At 38.8% G+C, this 17,727-nt stretch overlaps 1 protein-coding gene across 3 annotated transcripts in view; it reads left to right on the top strand.

The window, feature by feature from the left end:
* The window catches only part of LOC105661826 (uncharacterized), a 49,504-nt gene extending 35,894 nt beyond the window's left edge, over nucleotides 1-13,610 (top strand). For all 3 annotated transcript variants that reach the window (XM_076538500.1, XM_076538502.1, XM_076538501.1), the window contains one exon: nucleotides 1,871-13,610. In XM_076538500.1, the coding sequence (XP_076394615.1) occupies nucleotides 1,871-2,050 (180 nt within the window). In that variant the 3' untranslated portion in view covers nucleotides 2,051-13,610. The remainder of the gene's footprint in view (nucleotides 1-1,870) is intronic.
* Nucleotides 13,611-17,727: the final 4,117 nt, after the last annotated feature.

Here is a 17,727-nt window from a genome sequence, read left to right as displayed (position 1 = left end):
TATAAGAATTGTGGCACATATAAGAGGATTCTGCATAAATGATTCATCCCTTATAAGAAAGATGTATTTTTCAACCAAGATCTGACCTTTAGCAAAGCATAAGCAAATGACATAGGAACCAGCAGAACTCGCACTCTAATAGCAGCAATGATCTGCAGTTGGTTACGCAACTCACCTCCGAACAATTCGAATTTACCGTCCGCCGAACGATAAACTTCAACATCGTAATCACCGCGACCCGGTCGTGAGCATAAATTTCGCGTTTAACCGCTGGACGAGCGAAATCGCGTTGGCCAAGCGAGCGAGCGTTCTCTTCCGGGCCCGGAGCAATAAAACTCGACCGCCATCTTTTCATACGCCAACCTCGAGAGAGAGAAAGTCGTCGCAGGTGGCTCGAGACGCGTGAAACAACCGTCACGCCCAGTTCTCGCTTCCTCGAGACGATTCCAGATAAAACGAGGGTGAAAAGAGCTCGCGAGGAGGGGGCATGGAGGGCAGAGGGGCCTCGACGAGAGCTGAAACAAGGCGCGAAGAGCACAACAGAGAGAAAGGGGACACTATTAATTGACGAGGAGGACTCCCACGAGAAGAGTCCATACACCATAATTCTTTCTTAATGTGACGCTTTCCTCTGCTCCTCTTGCTCGCACCCTCCTGCTCCGAGCGTAATCTCTTACGCTTAGAGTTTCTCTATGCGCACCCATACTCCGATCCGTGTTTGTGGAGGGACGTGGAGCGGGTCAGATCGAAGCCGACGATGACCAGATATTATTGCCACCCCATAAAAGCCTCTGCTCTCGGAGATTGAGCTCTCTCTCCCCTGTTCCACGGCGTTTATTATTGCACGTCCGACCGGCACGAGTGGATTAAGACGAAACGAGGATCGGAAGTCGTGCACGACCCAGACCTTGCGGCTCAGGGGTGGCGTGATCGAGGGCAAACAAAGAGTATTTCTCGCAGAAAGATATACGATTGCTCGCGGGAAACATTATCTCGGATGCCGGGGGTGGTTTGATACGGATCTTCGATCTTGAAGCGATTAATATTTTAACGAACCTTCGCCCGAACGAGCTTCTGGACGAATTAACTCGCGGGAGAGGACGGCGTTATCGATAACCGTTCGTCGAGTTGATTTCATCCTCGATGACTAATTGGATAATGAATCGTTCGTGGAAGTTATAACGAAGACCTTTTGTAGAGGAAAGGGTGGGAGGCAGATTCTTAGAGAGGTTCACGGGATTGCCTCGATATTCTTCAAAGTGGAAATTAATTGACAATTAACCGGCATTAATACGCTCTGGTTTCCGATTTGTGTTGCGAGGGAGTGACGGTGGACCTTCGTCGGGACATCCGCCCCTTCGAGCCTCTCGTGTAAATTCCGAGGGATAAGGGAACTCGATAAAAAAAAGAGCGCGGCGCTTTTTCTATGCCGGAGGCTTAGCCGCAAGGAGTGTCGAATCGACGGTAATTCCGTCCAATTAGGACACTCCCAATTAGGAGCCTTAGCCGCGTTCCCTTCTTTCCGCACCCACCCTTGTTCCACCCCTCAGGAGACCCTCGCTGTAGCTCGATCTTGTCGAATACTTGTGACATCGCGTTTGTGATTTCGAAAATTACGCCGAAACTTAGAGGTATATCCTTAATTTGTAAAGCCTATTTTAATAACGAAATGAAACAAATAATATAAATATAAATATAAACCGCCAAGCAATTATCGCTCCCTCTAATGGTTATATCAAAGATGTACCGACGGTCGGTATCGTAGATCTCTCTTAACAATTACGCAAATTTTTATCAACATAAAGACTCAACATCCCAAAATTAAAGAAACATAACTTATTAACGAACAAGTTTCTCATTGTTGTTCCAGGCGGCCGAGATCGAAAAGTCCAGGCTGCCCGCGATGAACCCGGGCTTCGCGAATTCCGGCAACACCACCGGTTCCACGGACAGCATCCTGTCCCTGTTGATCCCTGCGCCACTCCGGGAGACCCTGTGGACGACGGTGGCCCTGTACCTCGGTTGGCGATTGGTCTCTCGTCTTCGATAGACGCGACAGTCTCGTCCCGTGGCCGCGTCCCGCGGCGACGGCGATGGCTCGAGGACTCGAAGAACGATCATCGACGCTTGGAACGGCACCAGAGACCAGGACGACGAGCCGTCCACCGGTGAACCTGGTCCTTCCAGCTCGTCGGAGATTCCTCTTCAGGGTAGCCACTCTTCTGGAGGTTCATCCAAGATCGATGCCACGGCTAGAAGAATTGCAAGCAGGACGTGCTTACCACGGTCCTTAAGTGTTACGAGTGCCGGCGGGCCAGCGGAGAGCGAAGAGGACGGGCACTGCCCGGGCAGCTCCTGGTGGTCGTCCTGCGACAACATCCAACATGATCTACCTTACGATATATTTTCTATGTATACGTGTGTTTCGCCCGCGATCGAGAATGCACGCGTACTGTGTTATCGTCTTTGGCCCTTCCTCGGGTTCGGCCCTTCGCGCGAGGAGGAGCAGGACGAAGGCTTCGAGGAAGACGACAATGACGATGTCGTAGACGGGATTAACGTCGACGAGGATGGAACTCGTCGATCAGTTACTCGTCGAAGAGTCAGAGTGACCTGAATTAACAGCTCGTTGTTTGACGTTTTGATACACACCGTGAAGAGATCGTTGCGTCCAAGTGGTTCGTCGATCTCGTTGATATTCCTTGCTCGAGTGAAACTCTTCATGATCGTCGATCAACTAGGTACACATGTTTCAGGGTGCATTCTCGCTCGTGTTGGCGGAACGTGGTCACGTTACCGAACAGAGAGACTGTTCGTTCGACCGTGCTCGATCGTCCGCCTTCAGGCGTCACTGTTGAAGGTAAGAGAAATATGATGTTTCTCGTTTAGAGTTGTTTTCGATGACGGACGAAGAACGAAGGTGACGATCTTGACACGGGGTGTCTTGGTGAGGGTGACGGGGAGCTAAGGACGAGATCCAAAGAGGACAACCCAATAATCAAATGATGATCTCATTACGGATATAAAATAAAGAGAATTAAATAAAGTAGTGTGATTACCGGAACGGGACAGATAGGCTACGCGCGGTTTTTCTTTCTCTGTATTCTCTCGCTCACTCTCTCTTTCTCTGTATCTCTCTCTTTTATTCATAAAACAACCGATTTGTCCCGTTCCCGTCGGTAGGAAGTTATTTTGACGTGGCTTGTAGATAACGCGGTTACCTAGCCGATTCAGGCGAGGCAGAACTCTATCTGGGATATAATGACACCGCGTCATGACGTCTCGCAAACGATCGAAGATCCCCAACTTGGTCACCTAGAAAAATTACTGAAAACCCTAGAAATTTGTCTGAATGAAATTGAAATTCGAAAAGTTGCGTCCAGAAATCGAATCGGGTGTTCGAAAATTGTTAGACGTTCATGTCGATGGTCGAATCATCTGTACATAGAAAGTATCTCGAGAAGAGAGTCTCTCAGTGTATTCCAAAAAAAAAATGAAGACGAGGAAAATGAAAAATGTGTAAGAAGCAAGAGTGAGCAGGTAGGGAAACGGGCGAGGACACACGTGACGTGAGAGGGGAGCAACGTACTGTATTGTATAGAGGATTTAACTAAAATAATAAAATTCAGTAATAAGTCGACGTTTTAATAATTAAAGTAGATAATCGATAGACCGTGGATCGCAGCATCTTAATTGGCTAGCTGCGAGTCCCGTGTACAGTTTTCGAATGATCTCCGGTAGCTTAGCTCTTAGTGGGCGCCCTCCTCCACGAAGGACGCCTCTTTTTGGCGCCCTGGATTCAAGGGTTTCCACCCTTTTTCTTTGGCGCGCCACTTTCTCTGTTTTTCTATCTCTATTTTTTTTTTCTTTCCATCTTTCTTTTATGACAGTTTGCCACTTTCTTCTTGTCGATTAACTTTGGTCCCACCGTTCTTTTCTTTCTGTCGCTTCCGAACTTCGTTCTTTTTCTTCCCTGTTTTGTTACACGTCGATCATTGCGATTTCGCGTAATTGAACCGTTTGATCTCGTTTATTAGCGTGTATTTAGGTCTCGTTGTTTGCGTTCCCGACTCCGGGACTTCTCGTCCCAGCGAGAACACTCATAGATGTTCGAAGAGGAATTTATAATTAAAGGATAGTTAGTGTCCCTGTTCGGGACCACCCGGATTCCGATCCTGGTGGTTCTCGAGGGGATGAAACCAAAATCATCATAAGGCTGTCGATACGATAGTGTATTTCCCGTGGACTGTTCTATCTGTCTCTCTATCTGTCTCTGTCTCCCGAGTAAAGACTTCTCTTTATTTTATGATTATATTTTTTTGTTTCATTATCGATATTTTTTTCTGATTACGATCATTATGAGTAATTATTAATTATTATTAATATTATTTTTTATTATTGTTTGTTTGCCTCTTTCTCTTCCACCTTGGATTAACAGATAAGCATTCGTGACGTTACTCCGTCAAAGTATTCCAGTGTGTAGAAAGTAATAGTATTTATTTATAGGTAAAAAACGCGTATTCGTCTGTGTCTAGAGCCCGCGCGAATTATTACATAGAAATATTATATTGCCATTCGTCCCCGACGAAACGCGCGCGAAATGGTGTCGTTAAGATGAAGAGCAACAAATCTGAATTTCTTCTCGTCACTGGTGCAGACGTATGGAAAGTCAATAACGCGAAATTTAGAATGACCCGCGAGTAGTTCTCCTGGAGTGGTAGTGCTTCTCGAAGATTTTCGAAACGTTCATCCGAATCGTTCGACGGGCGAATTACCTAGAGTCTTGATGTTCTTGTCGTAAAATAGTAACTTAAATATAGGGTATTTTTTACGAACTACAATCTCGTCGCCAGAAATGCGAGCATTTCTGGGGAGCACAAGTTCTGTGCGGTGAACCAGCCATTAGGTTTCACCCTGTGTTTATTCTTTCTTCGATTGTGATTTCTTTACGACGATAAATCGAATTAGTTCTTCCGTTTAATTATTATAATTTTTTCTTTGAATCCTCTCTCTCGTTCGTTCATTAGGATACGATGCGTCTAAAAATGTGATTAAACCGTTTTATTATTATTATCATTATCGTATTTTGTAGGACCCTAAGAAGAATTAGAACTCTTGTCCCCCTTAAAGTGTTCTCTCCCCCTTCCCCCACGTCGTCCAACGAATTATTATTATTATTATTATCAACATCGGCGAGGTTCAGCAGCAACTTGTCTCCGGCTTTTCGTCGTTTTCTAGGTTCATTTGATAAGTTCTTTTGTCGATCGAGTTTTCTTCTCTCCTCTCTATTTACCCGAGGAGGGGGTAAACGCGAGAGCGAGCAGGATCGTCGTACAATTGTGATGTAATAAGATAGTAAACTGCCATTCGGTGGCATCGTGAAATGGGAGCCGACGCGTAACGTGCTCCCTAAACGTGTTCGCGATAAACTTTTTTATATAGCATTCCGACCAAAGGAAAGGAAGGAGAGTTCGAACGAACGAACGTGGTGCGCACGTAGAGAAAAGCGAAACTTCCTGTTTTCCTGCAGCGCGGTGAAACCAGCGCGCCCAGTGTTCGGCCTGTAAGGCTACCGTGGTTTACTTAAACTTTTTTCCCCCATTCATTTTTTTTTTATTTTGTTTTTCATTCTCTCGTTTTTTTACACCGTGTAGTTTTCGCTGGAACTATTGATTTACGAGGTACCTGGCTGGTAAAGGTATAGCTTGTTTGAAATGAACTTGGACAGTATTATAGTTTAATCAAAATTGCAAAAAATATTTTTTATAATTTTACTTATTTTTAAATATTCTTGATATCAAAGTTTGGAGACTGCTGTTTGTTGTCTGACATCTTCACAGGTGTAACCTTTACCTTTTGTATATTTGCAGTCATCATCTTTATAGTCATCTTATTTATCCAACAAGTTGACTCATTTTCTATACTTAATTCTATAAAATTTTGTTCCCTCATATGATTATATATTTTCTTTTATTTATTAATGTGTGTACATTTCTGATTAGTGCCACCATTTTAACAGAAACAATTTTTGCTCCTAAATTCCAAATTTGAATAACTAGGTTCATTTTAAACAGACTATAAATGAGACACATTTACCTCGATGTGGAAGTCAGTCATTTAATATAATAACTATTTGTGTGTACTGATACTAGTGTTCTTCGATCAGTCTATGAAAAATGTAAATTGTCGATGTTCTTAGCATACATATATCTAGCAAAATGCATTATACAAAATTGCGATGAAGGACTTCGATATCGAGATATCTCTGTTCAGGTATCTTTCGTGAAATGAATATCTCCAGTTACGCATACAGCGATAGAGCACCGATTAAAAACACGAACAAATTTCTCCTCTAATCTAGGTAGTTTGAGATTCAAAAACAAACCGAGAAGAATAGAAGTTAATAAGTAAGAAACTAATAAATAAAACATTGAAAAAATGCATTGTACATAGACGCTTGTTCGTGGCCCCATAAATGACCGTTTCTTCGCCCGCCATTTTCGCTCTGTTTGTTTCCCGTGTTCTGTTTTTGTTTTATTTTTTGGTTGTTTAATTTTTCTGTCGTTTTATTATACTCTTTCCTCCGTTCGTCTCGTCTTTTCTTGTTTTTATTCGGTTGATCTTCGACCACGCTTTAAAGAAACGATAAAAAAAAATAAAAGAAACCCAGTAGGAGCATTTTTACGTAGCGTTAGTAGTCAGCCATATTGAGAACGTATTAATTATACGAATAAATATGAATAAAAAGTATATATATATTATAATGGAAAACACTTATATATATAAATATATATATATTTTAAATGGTATATTTGGATATATATATTATTATTATCGAAATATTATTTCGAGGCGTACCGTGCGATATAAAGAAAAATAAAAAAAGTATAATGGTAGTCGTGTATCTCGAAAGGGCGAGCCCGGAGCGAGTTAAGTGAAAAAGTGGATAAAAAAAAAAAAATGATAGAAAACGCGAAAGCGAGTGAAATGGAAAGACGGAGATGTTTCCCATTACGGAGACGATGATCTTTTTCCTTTGAGATTGACGAAGATCGGCGAAATAGCCGAAGCTGGGACATAAGCTGTAACTGTGACTATGTGGATCGTGGGGGGCAGGCTGTGTGTTGCAAATTTCTTTTCGAACCTTCAATCATTTTTGCATCATCGACTGCAATCGACATTCAGCACCCACTTCAATTAACCTGTTGACGGATTAAAATTTCAATCTTTAATATTATTCATGTTTAAAAATATTAGCATAATTTCTGATGGGCTATTCAATCTATAAAAATTCAAATATATGTGATGGCAGACAATATTGTGGTTTCAGTATATTTCTTTAAAAAAAATAGATACTCGTATGTATATGTGACTGACATATGATACTCATGTATATATGTGACTGACATATGATACTCATGTGTATATGTAACTGACATATGATACTCATGTGTATATGTGATTGACATATGATACTTATGTGTATATGTAACTGACACATGATACTTATGTGTATATGTGACTGACACATGATACTTATGTGTATATGTGACTGATACATGATACTTATGTGTACATGTGACTGATACATGATACTCATGTGTACATGTGATTGATACATGATACTTATGTGTACATGTGACTGATACATGATACTTATGTGTACATGTGACTGATACATGATACTTATGTGTACATGTGACTGATACATGATACTCATGTGTACATGTGACTGATATATGATACTCATGTGCATTAACCAGAAAAGTAAAGTTTAGAAAAGTTAACAGGTTAATTACCTAAAAAGAAAATAGAAATGGAGTTATTCAAATTTTTGCAGATGAAATAAAATCCAAAGAGATCAGATTGAGTGATTGAAACAGCGAAGTAGTAAAGAACAAAAGCAGCCCGCCCACCCGAGATCCCCGCGCGTCAAAGCGTCTCTGTGATCTCGTAATTATTAATGAAATATCTGATTATTGTAACGAATAATCGTATGAATATTATAATGTACCGTTCCCCCTTTTATATCCCCCGGCCCCTTTTAGCCCAGTGAATAAGAGAGAGAAAGACCCCCGACCTTTTTGGAGAAAAGGTATCGCGTTCGATTTGTCGCATCGGAATCGAGCGTCTTTCGACCTCTCGTTTGTTTCTTTTTGTTGGTGTCTCGTTTCGTTTCGATCCCCACCCCCTCCATTCGATATTTCTTTTCGCTTTGTTGCGTACGCGTTAGCTCGTAATCGTTGAATGTTCATTGTACATTGAAATCTTTCGAATGATCTCCCGATGGCGTGATCGATGATCGCTGTTTCTTCGAATCGGTTTAGTTTTAGTTGCTCTTTTTGCTCGAATCAAGAAACAGATGTCATTGATGCTCGCAGTCGACTTAAGAGGAAAAGTGACTATAGAGGGAAAGGAAATCACTGCTCAGAAAAAAAGCAGAGCGTCCTTGTGGAACGATCCGCAAACGATGCGCGAGGTTGAGTTACGAGAAGATTGATTATCGAGTTTGCGTTCCGCACTCCATTAATTGGAACCGAGCCTATCGTTATCGATCACTCATTATTATTAATTGCGCGTTGCCCCGTCGTAGTACGTTGTAGCTAGCGAGGCTGAAAAGTGGAAAGACGCGATCGAACATTGGTGTAACTAGAAACTAGGGTGGATCTTAAATAAATTCCTAATTTTCAGATTTCAAAATTAAGGAATTCCCAAATTCTCAAATTTCCAAATTGGCGAATTTTCAAATTCTCGAATTCCCAAATTCTCAAATTCCCAAATTCTCGAATTCCCAAATTCTCGAATTCCCAAATTCTCAAATTTCCAAATTCTCAAATTTCCACATTCTCAAATTCCCAAATTCTCAAATTTCCAAATCCTCAAATTTCCAAATTGTCTAATTCCCAAATTCTCAAATTTCCAATTTCTCAAATTCCCAAATTCTTAAATTCCCAAATTCTCAAATTTCCAAATTCTCAAATTTCCAAATTCTCAAATCCCCAAATTCTCGAATTCCCACATTCTCAAATTCCCAAATTCTCAAATTTCCGAATCCTCAAATTCCCACATTCTCAAATTTCCACATTCTCAAATTCCCAAATTCTCAAATTCCCAAATTCTCAAATTTCCAATTTCTCAAATTCCCAAATTCTTAAATTCCCAAATTCTCAAATTTCCAATTTCCCAAATTCTTAAATTCCCAAATTCTCAAATTTCCAAGTCCTCAAATTTCCAAATTCTCAAATTTCCAAATTCTCAAATTCCCAAATTCTCAAATTTCCAAATTCTCAAATTTCCAAATCCTCAAATTTCCAAATTGTCTAATTCCCAAGTTCACTAATCCCCAAATTCTCAAGATCCCAAATTTTCATTTTACCTCCATATCCCCAATTTCTCATTTTCCCAAATTCCTAAATTTCCAAAAGTCACTAAACAAGCCCCCAAAATATTAAATAACGTCCAACCCATTTGAAGCCACTAAGTCCTAGTTACATTAACATGTTCGTCTAATCTTTATCAGACCAACCATTGAGATTTTTCTATTTTCTGCCATTTTAATCCTTGCGTGGTTCATCAGTAACCCATATACCTAACGACTCGTTTGTTGATAACATTCTCCCGGAGTGAAATACATTTTTCAAATTAATTTTCCTTCTCAAAGAAGAATTTTAAATTTTGAACTTTGACCTCGAGCAACGCGTTCGACTTCAACCCTGTATTTTATTCCTCCCTCGTAAGATATTTTTCCGGTCAACGCATTTACTGCCATATTCGATGCTAATTTAATTTGTTTAGGTGATTATAAAATGAGAGGAGTCGCTAAATGAAATTTATTTTAGATTGGTAGATTTGGTAGAAAGTTATCTTTAATTTATATTATAAATAGTTGTGGCGGTAAATGCGTTGAAATTAACCTTAGACGATAAACTTTTCCAATATTTAAACCGAGGTTCAGCAAAGACCAACTTCCACGTTGCACGAGATTTCATATAAAAGCCTCGGTTTAGATATGCACACAAGAATGTGTATCTACGAACGTATTTAACGAAGAAAGAAAGAGAATTGTATGTGAACGACACATTTACACTTGTACTACACACACACATAAACAGAACATAAATGTTGCCGAATTTGTAAAATTAATTGTATCGATCGCGCGCGCGCGCGAGACCGAGCGAGAGGGTAAAAAGGAGAAAAAAAAAAGGAACGAAAGCGAGGAGAAGTTTCATTTGCTCAGACTGTCCTATGTTTTTTGCCATGTATCGAGAGAAGAAAAGCGAAAAAGAGAAAGAACGAAAGAGAATTAACCGAGCGTCGCGCGTTTTTTTCGCGAATCCGTATTTACAAGTCGTGAGTGTTAAATAGCGTTAAGGAACTGCGACATTTTCCGTCGTTCTTGTCCATACTGTGTGCATTCAAGTGCCAATCACGGCAATAGCCACGAGAATTCCTTTTTTATAGTCGTCAGAAACGGAGCACGTTTGCCATTTATCGACATTATCCCCCCAAGACCCCTCCGAGTTTCGCGATTTCCGCTTTTAATCGATGGCATCTCTCGAAGTGACTCGCTCAGCTTCCACCATATATTTCCGTTATCGTTTACAACAAAGAAGATTATACATGAGACTAAACATTTCTTTATTTATTATATGTGTGTAAGATTGTGTTCGAAATAAACGAGACAAGAATTGATTTGATGGCTGATTCTGTTTGAACATCCAAGATTACTCTTTTCTCGACAAGTCACGAGAGGGAACCGTTCGCTATGTTCGACCACGTGTAATCGTTGAATGTGTGCTCCGCTTAAAAGTAAGGCAATGTTTGTACGGTCGCGTGTAATTTAGGCTTCAGAATGGAGGAAATGGAAGGAATGGACATTTTGCGGTTAGGTGTCCATTTCTTTCTTCATAGAGATTGGAGGTTCTAGGTTAGGATTCCATCTGATGTCATTAATGACCTTTTCATACTTACTATGTGAAAATATGCTGATAGTTTGCGTTACTTCATTTTTAATTAATTTGCAAATTCCTATATGCGGAAATTTAGAAACTTGGAAGTTGAACAGTTTAGAAATTTTGAAGTCGACAGCTTAAAAATATAGGACAACTTCCAAATGTAGTTGGACAATTTAGAAACTTAGACAGCTTCAAAATTTAGAAGCTAGACAACTCACAAACTTAGACAGTTTCAAAACATAGAAGCTGGACAACTTAGAAGTTTAGACAGCTTCAAAATTTAGAAGTTGGACAAGTGACAAACCTCTTCAAAAAAATTCAAAATTATCAAATGTCCATTTCCAAGTTTCAAACTGACCAAATTCACTTGCATCAAATATAATTTTGGAGGTACCAAACATAGACTCTCCCATCTCTGCAAATATCAAGAGTACCGTGATACTCCTCTGACCTATAAAAAGCCTACATGTGTAGAGCCTACATTGCAACCGACCGTCCACCCCCAATTACACAGAAAAAGAAAACAACAAAAAAAAAGAAATATGTTTGACGTTACCTGTAGCCAAATGTCCCGTGGACCATATATAGACCGCCGCGATCTGTTCGTAACGGTGATTGTGAGAAAGAAATGAAAGATGTCGATCGTGCGATGGATTGTTAGGATTCATACGTGAACGCGTGTAAGATGCATGAGAGAATGAAAGAGAACGAGCATGTGGTAAACGCGTTGTTTAGTGAAATCCCGCGAAACGAAACGAAAAAAGAAAACGAACGAAGAAGAGAGGTGACACAAAGGAGAAGCGTGCGGCGTCTCCTCAAGCCGTTTGTAAAGCTCGCAGCAACCTTGTGATAGAGTCTGGACTCGGAGAAAACTTGTTCACCTTTGCTACTTTTTTTTTCCTTCCATCTTTTTTTCCGCAATAGCGTCGCGGACACGTTCGGGTTCCTTTTTCGAGTTTCCGCGCGATGGGGTGAAAAAAAAGGAACGAGGGAAAAAAAATAGCGAACGAAAGGAACGAAAACAGCGAACGAAAGATACACAGAGAAAAATATATATATATACACGTGGATATGTATACATATTGTGTATATGCTTATAGAAGCGTATATGTAGTAGAATGTTTGCGCAAGAGAGAAAACAAAAAGAGAGAGAAGAAACCGTTTATTGCGAGACGCGGAAAAAGAGATACATATATATATTTTGAAACGAAATTTCGTCCAGCTGACCAATCCAAAGAAGCGACCAAATAAACGAGGAGAGGGAAAAACGATGCGAGCCGTTGCAGAACGCTTGAGGTGCTTGAAACGATTATTTCCTTTTTGTATTTTTTTTTTTAATTAATCTATCCTCCCCACTTGTACTCTGTACTCCGTACGTGTGTAGGAAGAAGAAACGATAAAGAAAAATAAGAATGAGAAGCAAGAAGACTTCTTTCTCTCTTTCCTTTTTTACAGTTTTGCGTTTTTTCGCTTGACGACTGTCCCGATGCGAGTGATTGAACGGAAGATGTACGGCGGTCACGTGATATGTTATTTACGAGCGTGTATTCGTGTTATGTAACAGGCCCCATTTAGATCACATGTAAGCGAGAAAAAAGAGCGGTACCGTTAATTTATTTTGTTTTTTCCTTATTTTTTTTTTATTTCTTTGCTCTACGACGCTATTTCATTGCCTCTTCGTTCGTTTACCTTCCATTTTTCCGCTTGAACTACTTTCTCGATTTTTTCAAAATGAAAAACGTGTTCTTTTCTCATGACTTCGTTTTTCTCGCTTCTTCATCTTCTTTCCTTCATTTCTTTCTTTCTTTCAAATGAACGTACGGCGCTCCGTGATTTCTGTCCCGTTGATCGTTCGTTTCTCGAACTTTTTTATCGCTCCGGAAGATTCATAGAATCGATTCCGCGAGCCTTCGAGAATCGAACGAGCGAGAGACGGCGACTCGGGGCTCCGATCATACGATGCTGTGTTATTTAAGTCACTACAGACCATACGTTATTGATTACTTTTTTGATTTTAGTTTATGACAATTTTTTTTTATGTTATTAATTTTATTGATTGTACGATTTTTAAGTGCTACGCGAACGTGTATTATTATTATCTATTATTATTATCTATTATCTATTATATGATTGAATTATTATCTGGAATATTATTATTATTAATATTATTATTAATATTATTATTATTATTATTATTATGTAATCTTAACATTCTGTAATTATTATCACTCCCCATGGTCGATTACTTTCTACGAATTGTTCTCGCGTCCACTGCCCGACCGCCGGTCGACGCGTCGCCTTGAAGACGTCGCGACGCCTCTCATCTTTGTTTCTTCGTTCTTCTCGTCGCGAGATTTGTCGATTTGGAATTTACGTACGGATTAGATAAACCGATGCTCTTCGTAAGGCATAGCGTCGACCATTGGGAGTTCGCAAAGGGACGGGGGCATCTCTTCGCTACCCGCATGTCTTTCATTGTACAGATTTTTTCACTTTTATATAGTTATCGATATATCGTAACGTTATGCAACGTCGATTGCGGCGGTGTCATTATGTGTCGCCGTACCATTATTGTACTTGATTTTTTTTATTTTATTGAATAAATGTGAACACGCCGAAAGTATATGGACACGTTCGGGTGATTCTTCTTCGAGAGCCGTTTGTTCTCTCTATTTACCCTCCCTCCAATCCTCATTACCATACAATTTAATTAATTTATAATACAACATAAGATAGTAGGCAGCATAAAATTTAATCACCATAGAAAATTAACAAAAAATAAAATTAAATTAAATTCAGTATAGAATTTGATATCAGATTTATATTTTATTGAAAATGCGATTGCTTTTCAAATATACCAGTATCTATTTTTGTATAAAAATGAAAGATGTTTCGTGATAAATTAAAAATTTCCATAGTGGAAGAATTTAAGCCGTACTGAAAGTAGCTTGGATTTATTTAATCGATATTAAAGAAGCTTGCGCAATATTTACTGATAAAATACCGAAACAGTTGACGTAATTTTCTAATATTTTATCAAAGGCTTAATATAATGTTGCGTTAATGCTTAGTACTTTGTTCTGCTTATCTCAAAATCTGAAAATATCGATGAGCCATTTAATTCTTATAGTAAATCTTCAGATAATTGAAGTATTACGTCTAATATATCTTACAAGTAAACCTACCCAAGTGTCACTCTCCGATTTTGATGAAATTTGGATATGTTATAGTACATTGAAAATTAGGGGACACGTATTTTTTTTTATCTGCGGTAAAACATATTTAGGGTATGAAACAACCCCCCAAAGTGTGAGGGTAAAATGGAAAAATTGTGATATTTTCGAGATCAGTGAAGCAATCTTGATGATTTTTGGTATGAAAGTATCTTTCGATAGAAGACAAAAATTGGCCTAGGTATGTTAGAAGGGGAGTGAAAATTAGGGGGTGAAATACCCTAAAGCGACCAATTTTTTGCTGCAAAAAAATCAGTTTTGATCTGATCGAAATAAAATCTATTAAAACTTGAAGAGGAAAGTTAATTAGGGAACACGTATTTTTTTTCTTTTTTATTACATAAATATTTGGGACGTAAATACTCCTAAATTACCGCGCTCGTTTGGCACTACGCATGAAACGCCTTGCAAAACTGTATCTCCTAACTGTTCGATCTTTTTAATATATCGGTTTTTTACGTTACTGAATGGAAATCTGAAATCAAAATTCAATATAACGGATCCATTATGGCGGACAAAACTCGAAAACCTACTTACATGGACTGTATTTGTGATATGCGATTTTCAAAATATAATACAATTTCTGACATTCATTGTTAGGTATGTAAGGTGCATCAAGCGTGTTAAGAACATATTGTAAATATATTGTTTATAACAAAATTGTTTGAACAATGTAGCTTAAAAATGAAATTTTTTAAAATCTGATGACAGCATTCATCGTATGCAAAAAATGTTTATGGAAACATTGATCACATATTTTATTAATTCCTTTGTTCAAACAATTTTGTTATAAACAATATATTTACAATATGTTCTTAACACGCTTGATGCACCTTACATACCTAACAATGAATGTCAGAAATTGTATTATATTTTGAAAATCGCATGTCACAAATACAGTCCATGTAAGTAGGTTTTCGAGTTTTCGTCCGCCATAATGGATCCGTTATATTGAATTTTGATTTCAGATTTCCATTCAGTAACGTAAAAAACCGATATATTAAAAAGATCGAACAGTTAGGAGATACAGTTTTGCAAGGCGTTTCATGCGTAGTGCCAAACGAGCGCGGTAATTTAGGAGTTATTTACGTCCCAAATATTTATGTAATAAAAAAGAAAAAAAATACGTGTTCCCTAATTAACTTTCCTCTTCAAGTTTTAATAGATTTTATTTCGATCAGATCAAAACTGATTTTTTTGCTGCAAAAAATTGGTCGCTTTAGGGTATTTCACCCCCTAATTTTCACTCCCCTTCTAACATACCTAGGCCAATTTTTGTCTTCTATCGAAAGATACTTTCATACCAAAAATCATCAAGATTGCTTCACTGATCTCGAAAATATCACAATTTTTCCATTTTACCCTCACACTTTGGGGGGTTGTTTCATACCCTAAATATGTTTTACCGCAGATAAAAAAAAATACGTGTCCCCTAATTTTCAATGTACTATAACATATCCAAATTTCATCAAAATCGGAGAGTGACACTTGGGTAGGTTTACTTGTTAGTTACACCATTTTGCGACATTTTTCGCAACGTATAAGTTTTATTCATTTATTTGAACCTTAGAAATTAAATTTTTTAAATCCTTTTTGGGCTAAAAATTTGTTTATAAGTAAACTTTTCTTGTTATGAAAAAAAGAAAAGAAATATAACATAGCCATAGTGAAATGATACAGTGCAGCCATATTGAAATGATGAACTACTAAAAATGGCTGACAAATAATGAACTACTAAAACTGTCAGAAACAGCTAAAACTGTCAGAAACAGCTAAAGCTAAGTAAACAGCTAAACACCTAAAAAGCTAAGTGAAAAGATTTGTGTATTACACCTAAGAATGAAGATATTACATATAGTATAAACTCATCGATGCAAAAGCAGTATAAAAATGCAATTAATAAGAATATTTTACAAACCACCATACATCAGCAAGCGTCACATCTCAATTTTCAAAAAATTAACATTCAGCAATAACAAGTGAATAAATTTATATAAAGAGAATTTTAGCAAGCTGCGACGACATCTTAAGTTCATCACCCCCAACCTAAAGAGTTAAATCTAACTAAAAATCCAACACCAATCTAAAGATCCAACTCCAAAAGTCCGAGAGCAGTCCCGAAATGAATATTCATGTTCACAAATAGTATCATAGATGTCGTGCATTGCCCGAAACTTCGAAGAGTAATCGATCATTTATTTCGATAATCTGAGACGATCTCCAGAGGCTAGTCGATCCCTTTAATCTGTATCGATCAGCGCGCAGTAGTTCCGGTGTTTAGAATCGGCCTAATGGGTTTCCTGAGACGTGCCATCTGCGAACCTCATTACTAAGGGATGCGACCGCAAACCAATCAACCCCTGGTGGCCGTCTGTCCAACTCGACACCCTGTCCGGGTCTCATGGTGGCCGTAAGACGTTGTTGCGTGCTTGGATCGTAGATTAGAAGCTGATCGGTCCGCGAGGAAGCACGATACATCACGACGCGTTAATAAGAACAAATTGCCACCGTCTACCTGCTGATGTAGATCGTGATCGACGAGAACAGGTAAGGGCTGATTTATCGCCCGGGAATAGAGGTACTTTGCAATGCGTAATCTTATTACAAACCTGTGCACTGCGATGTGGATGAATTGAACGGTGATTAAATGAATTGAAATATTGGCACTTTGTGCAGATTCTATAAAGATTTTATAAATCTTGAGAGTTAGAGTTTATAACTAAATAACTTGATTTAAAACCAAACTAAGTCACAAAGGTGTAACTACTCTTGAGGAAGTCCATGATGATATAAGAAAAACCTGAAGTCTCTTCAAAATAAATCTCTAAATACATCAATTTATTGAATGGAAGTTAATGGATCATTGCGATTTATGACTTAATGTAATCTGACCTAAAAGCATTCTGTTCTAGAAATTATCAAATGAAACCTGGAATATGCTTCAGACATGTACTGAGTCTTCAGCTCCCTATCACCTATTTCTCGTTTTGAGGTTAATCTGATCTGACCCAAAAACATTTTGTCTCAAAAATTACTAAATGCAACCTGAAATATCATTCTGACATGTCCCTACATCTTAAGGTTAACCTGATCTGACCCAAAAGCCTCCTAGCTCAGAAATGATCAAATAACGCCTAGAATACTCTTCAGATATGTTCCTGTGTCTTCAGTTTCCTACCTATCATCTATTCCTGGTTTTAAGATTAACCTAATCTGACCCAAAGTCATACTGTTCCAGAAGTTATCAAATGTCACCTAGAATATCCTTCAGACATGTCCCTGTATCATCTCTACTTTCCTACCCATCACCTATTCCTCGTTTTAAGGTAATTCCGATTAAAATTGATGTTGCGATGATCACCGAGGTGCCATCCGAAAATCGTCTCCGCCCCTATCGAGGGTGTAGAAGTTGTAAAAAACAGGAGGCCAGGGTGAACGACGCAGAAAGCGAGGGAGGAGACCGGGCAGGATCAAACTGGTCCGCGAATGTATGCAAATAGAAATGTAATCTGGTGTCAGCGGCGCGACCAATAATGTCA

This window comes from Megachile rotundata, chromosome 12, assembly GCF_050947335.1.
Source record: "Megachile rotundata isolate GNS110a chromosome 12, iyMegRotu1, whole genome shotgun sequence".
Taxonomy (NCBI): Eukaryota; Metazoa; Arthropoda; class Insecta; order Hymenoptera; family Megachilidae; genus Megachile; species Megachile rotundata.
This window is presented reverse-complemented; position numbering and strand designations above follow the sequence as displayed.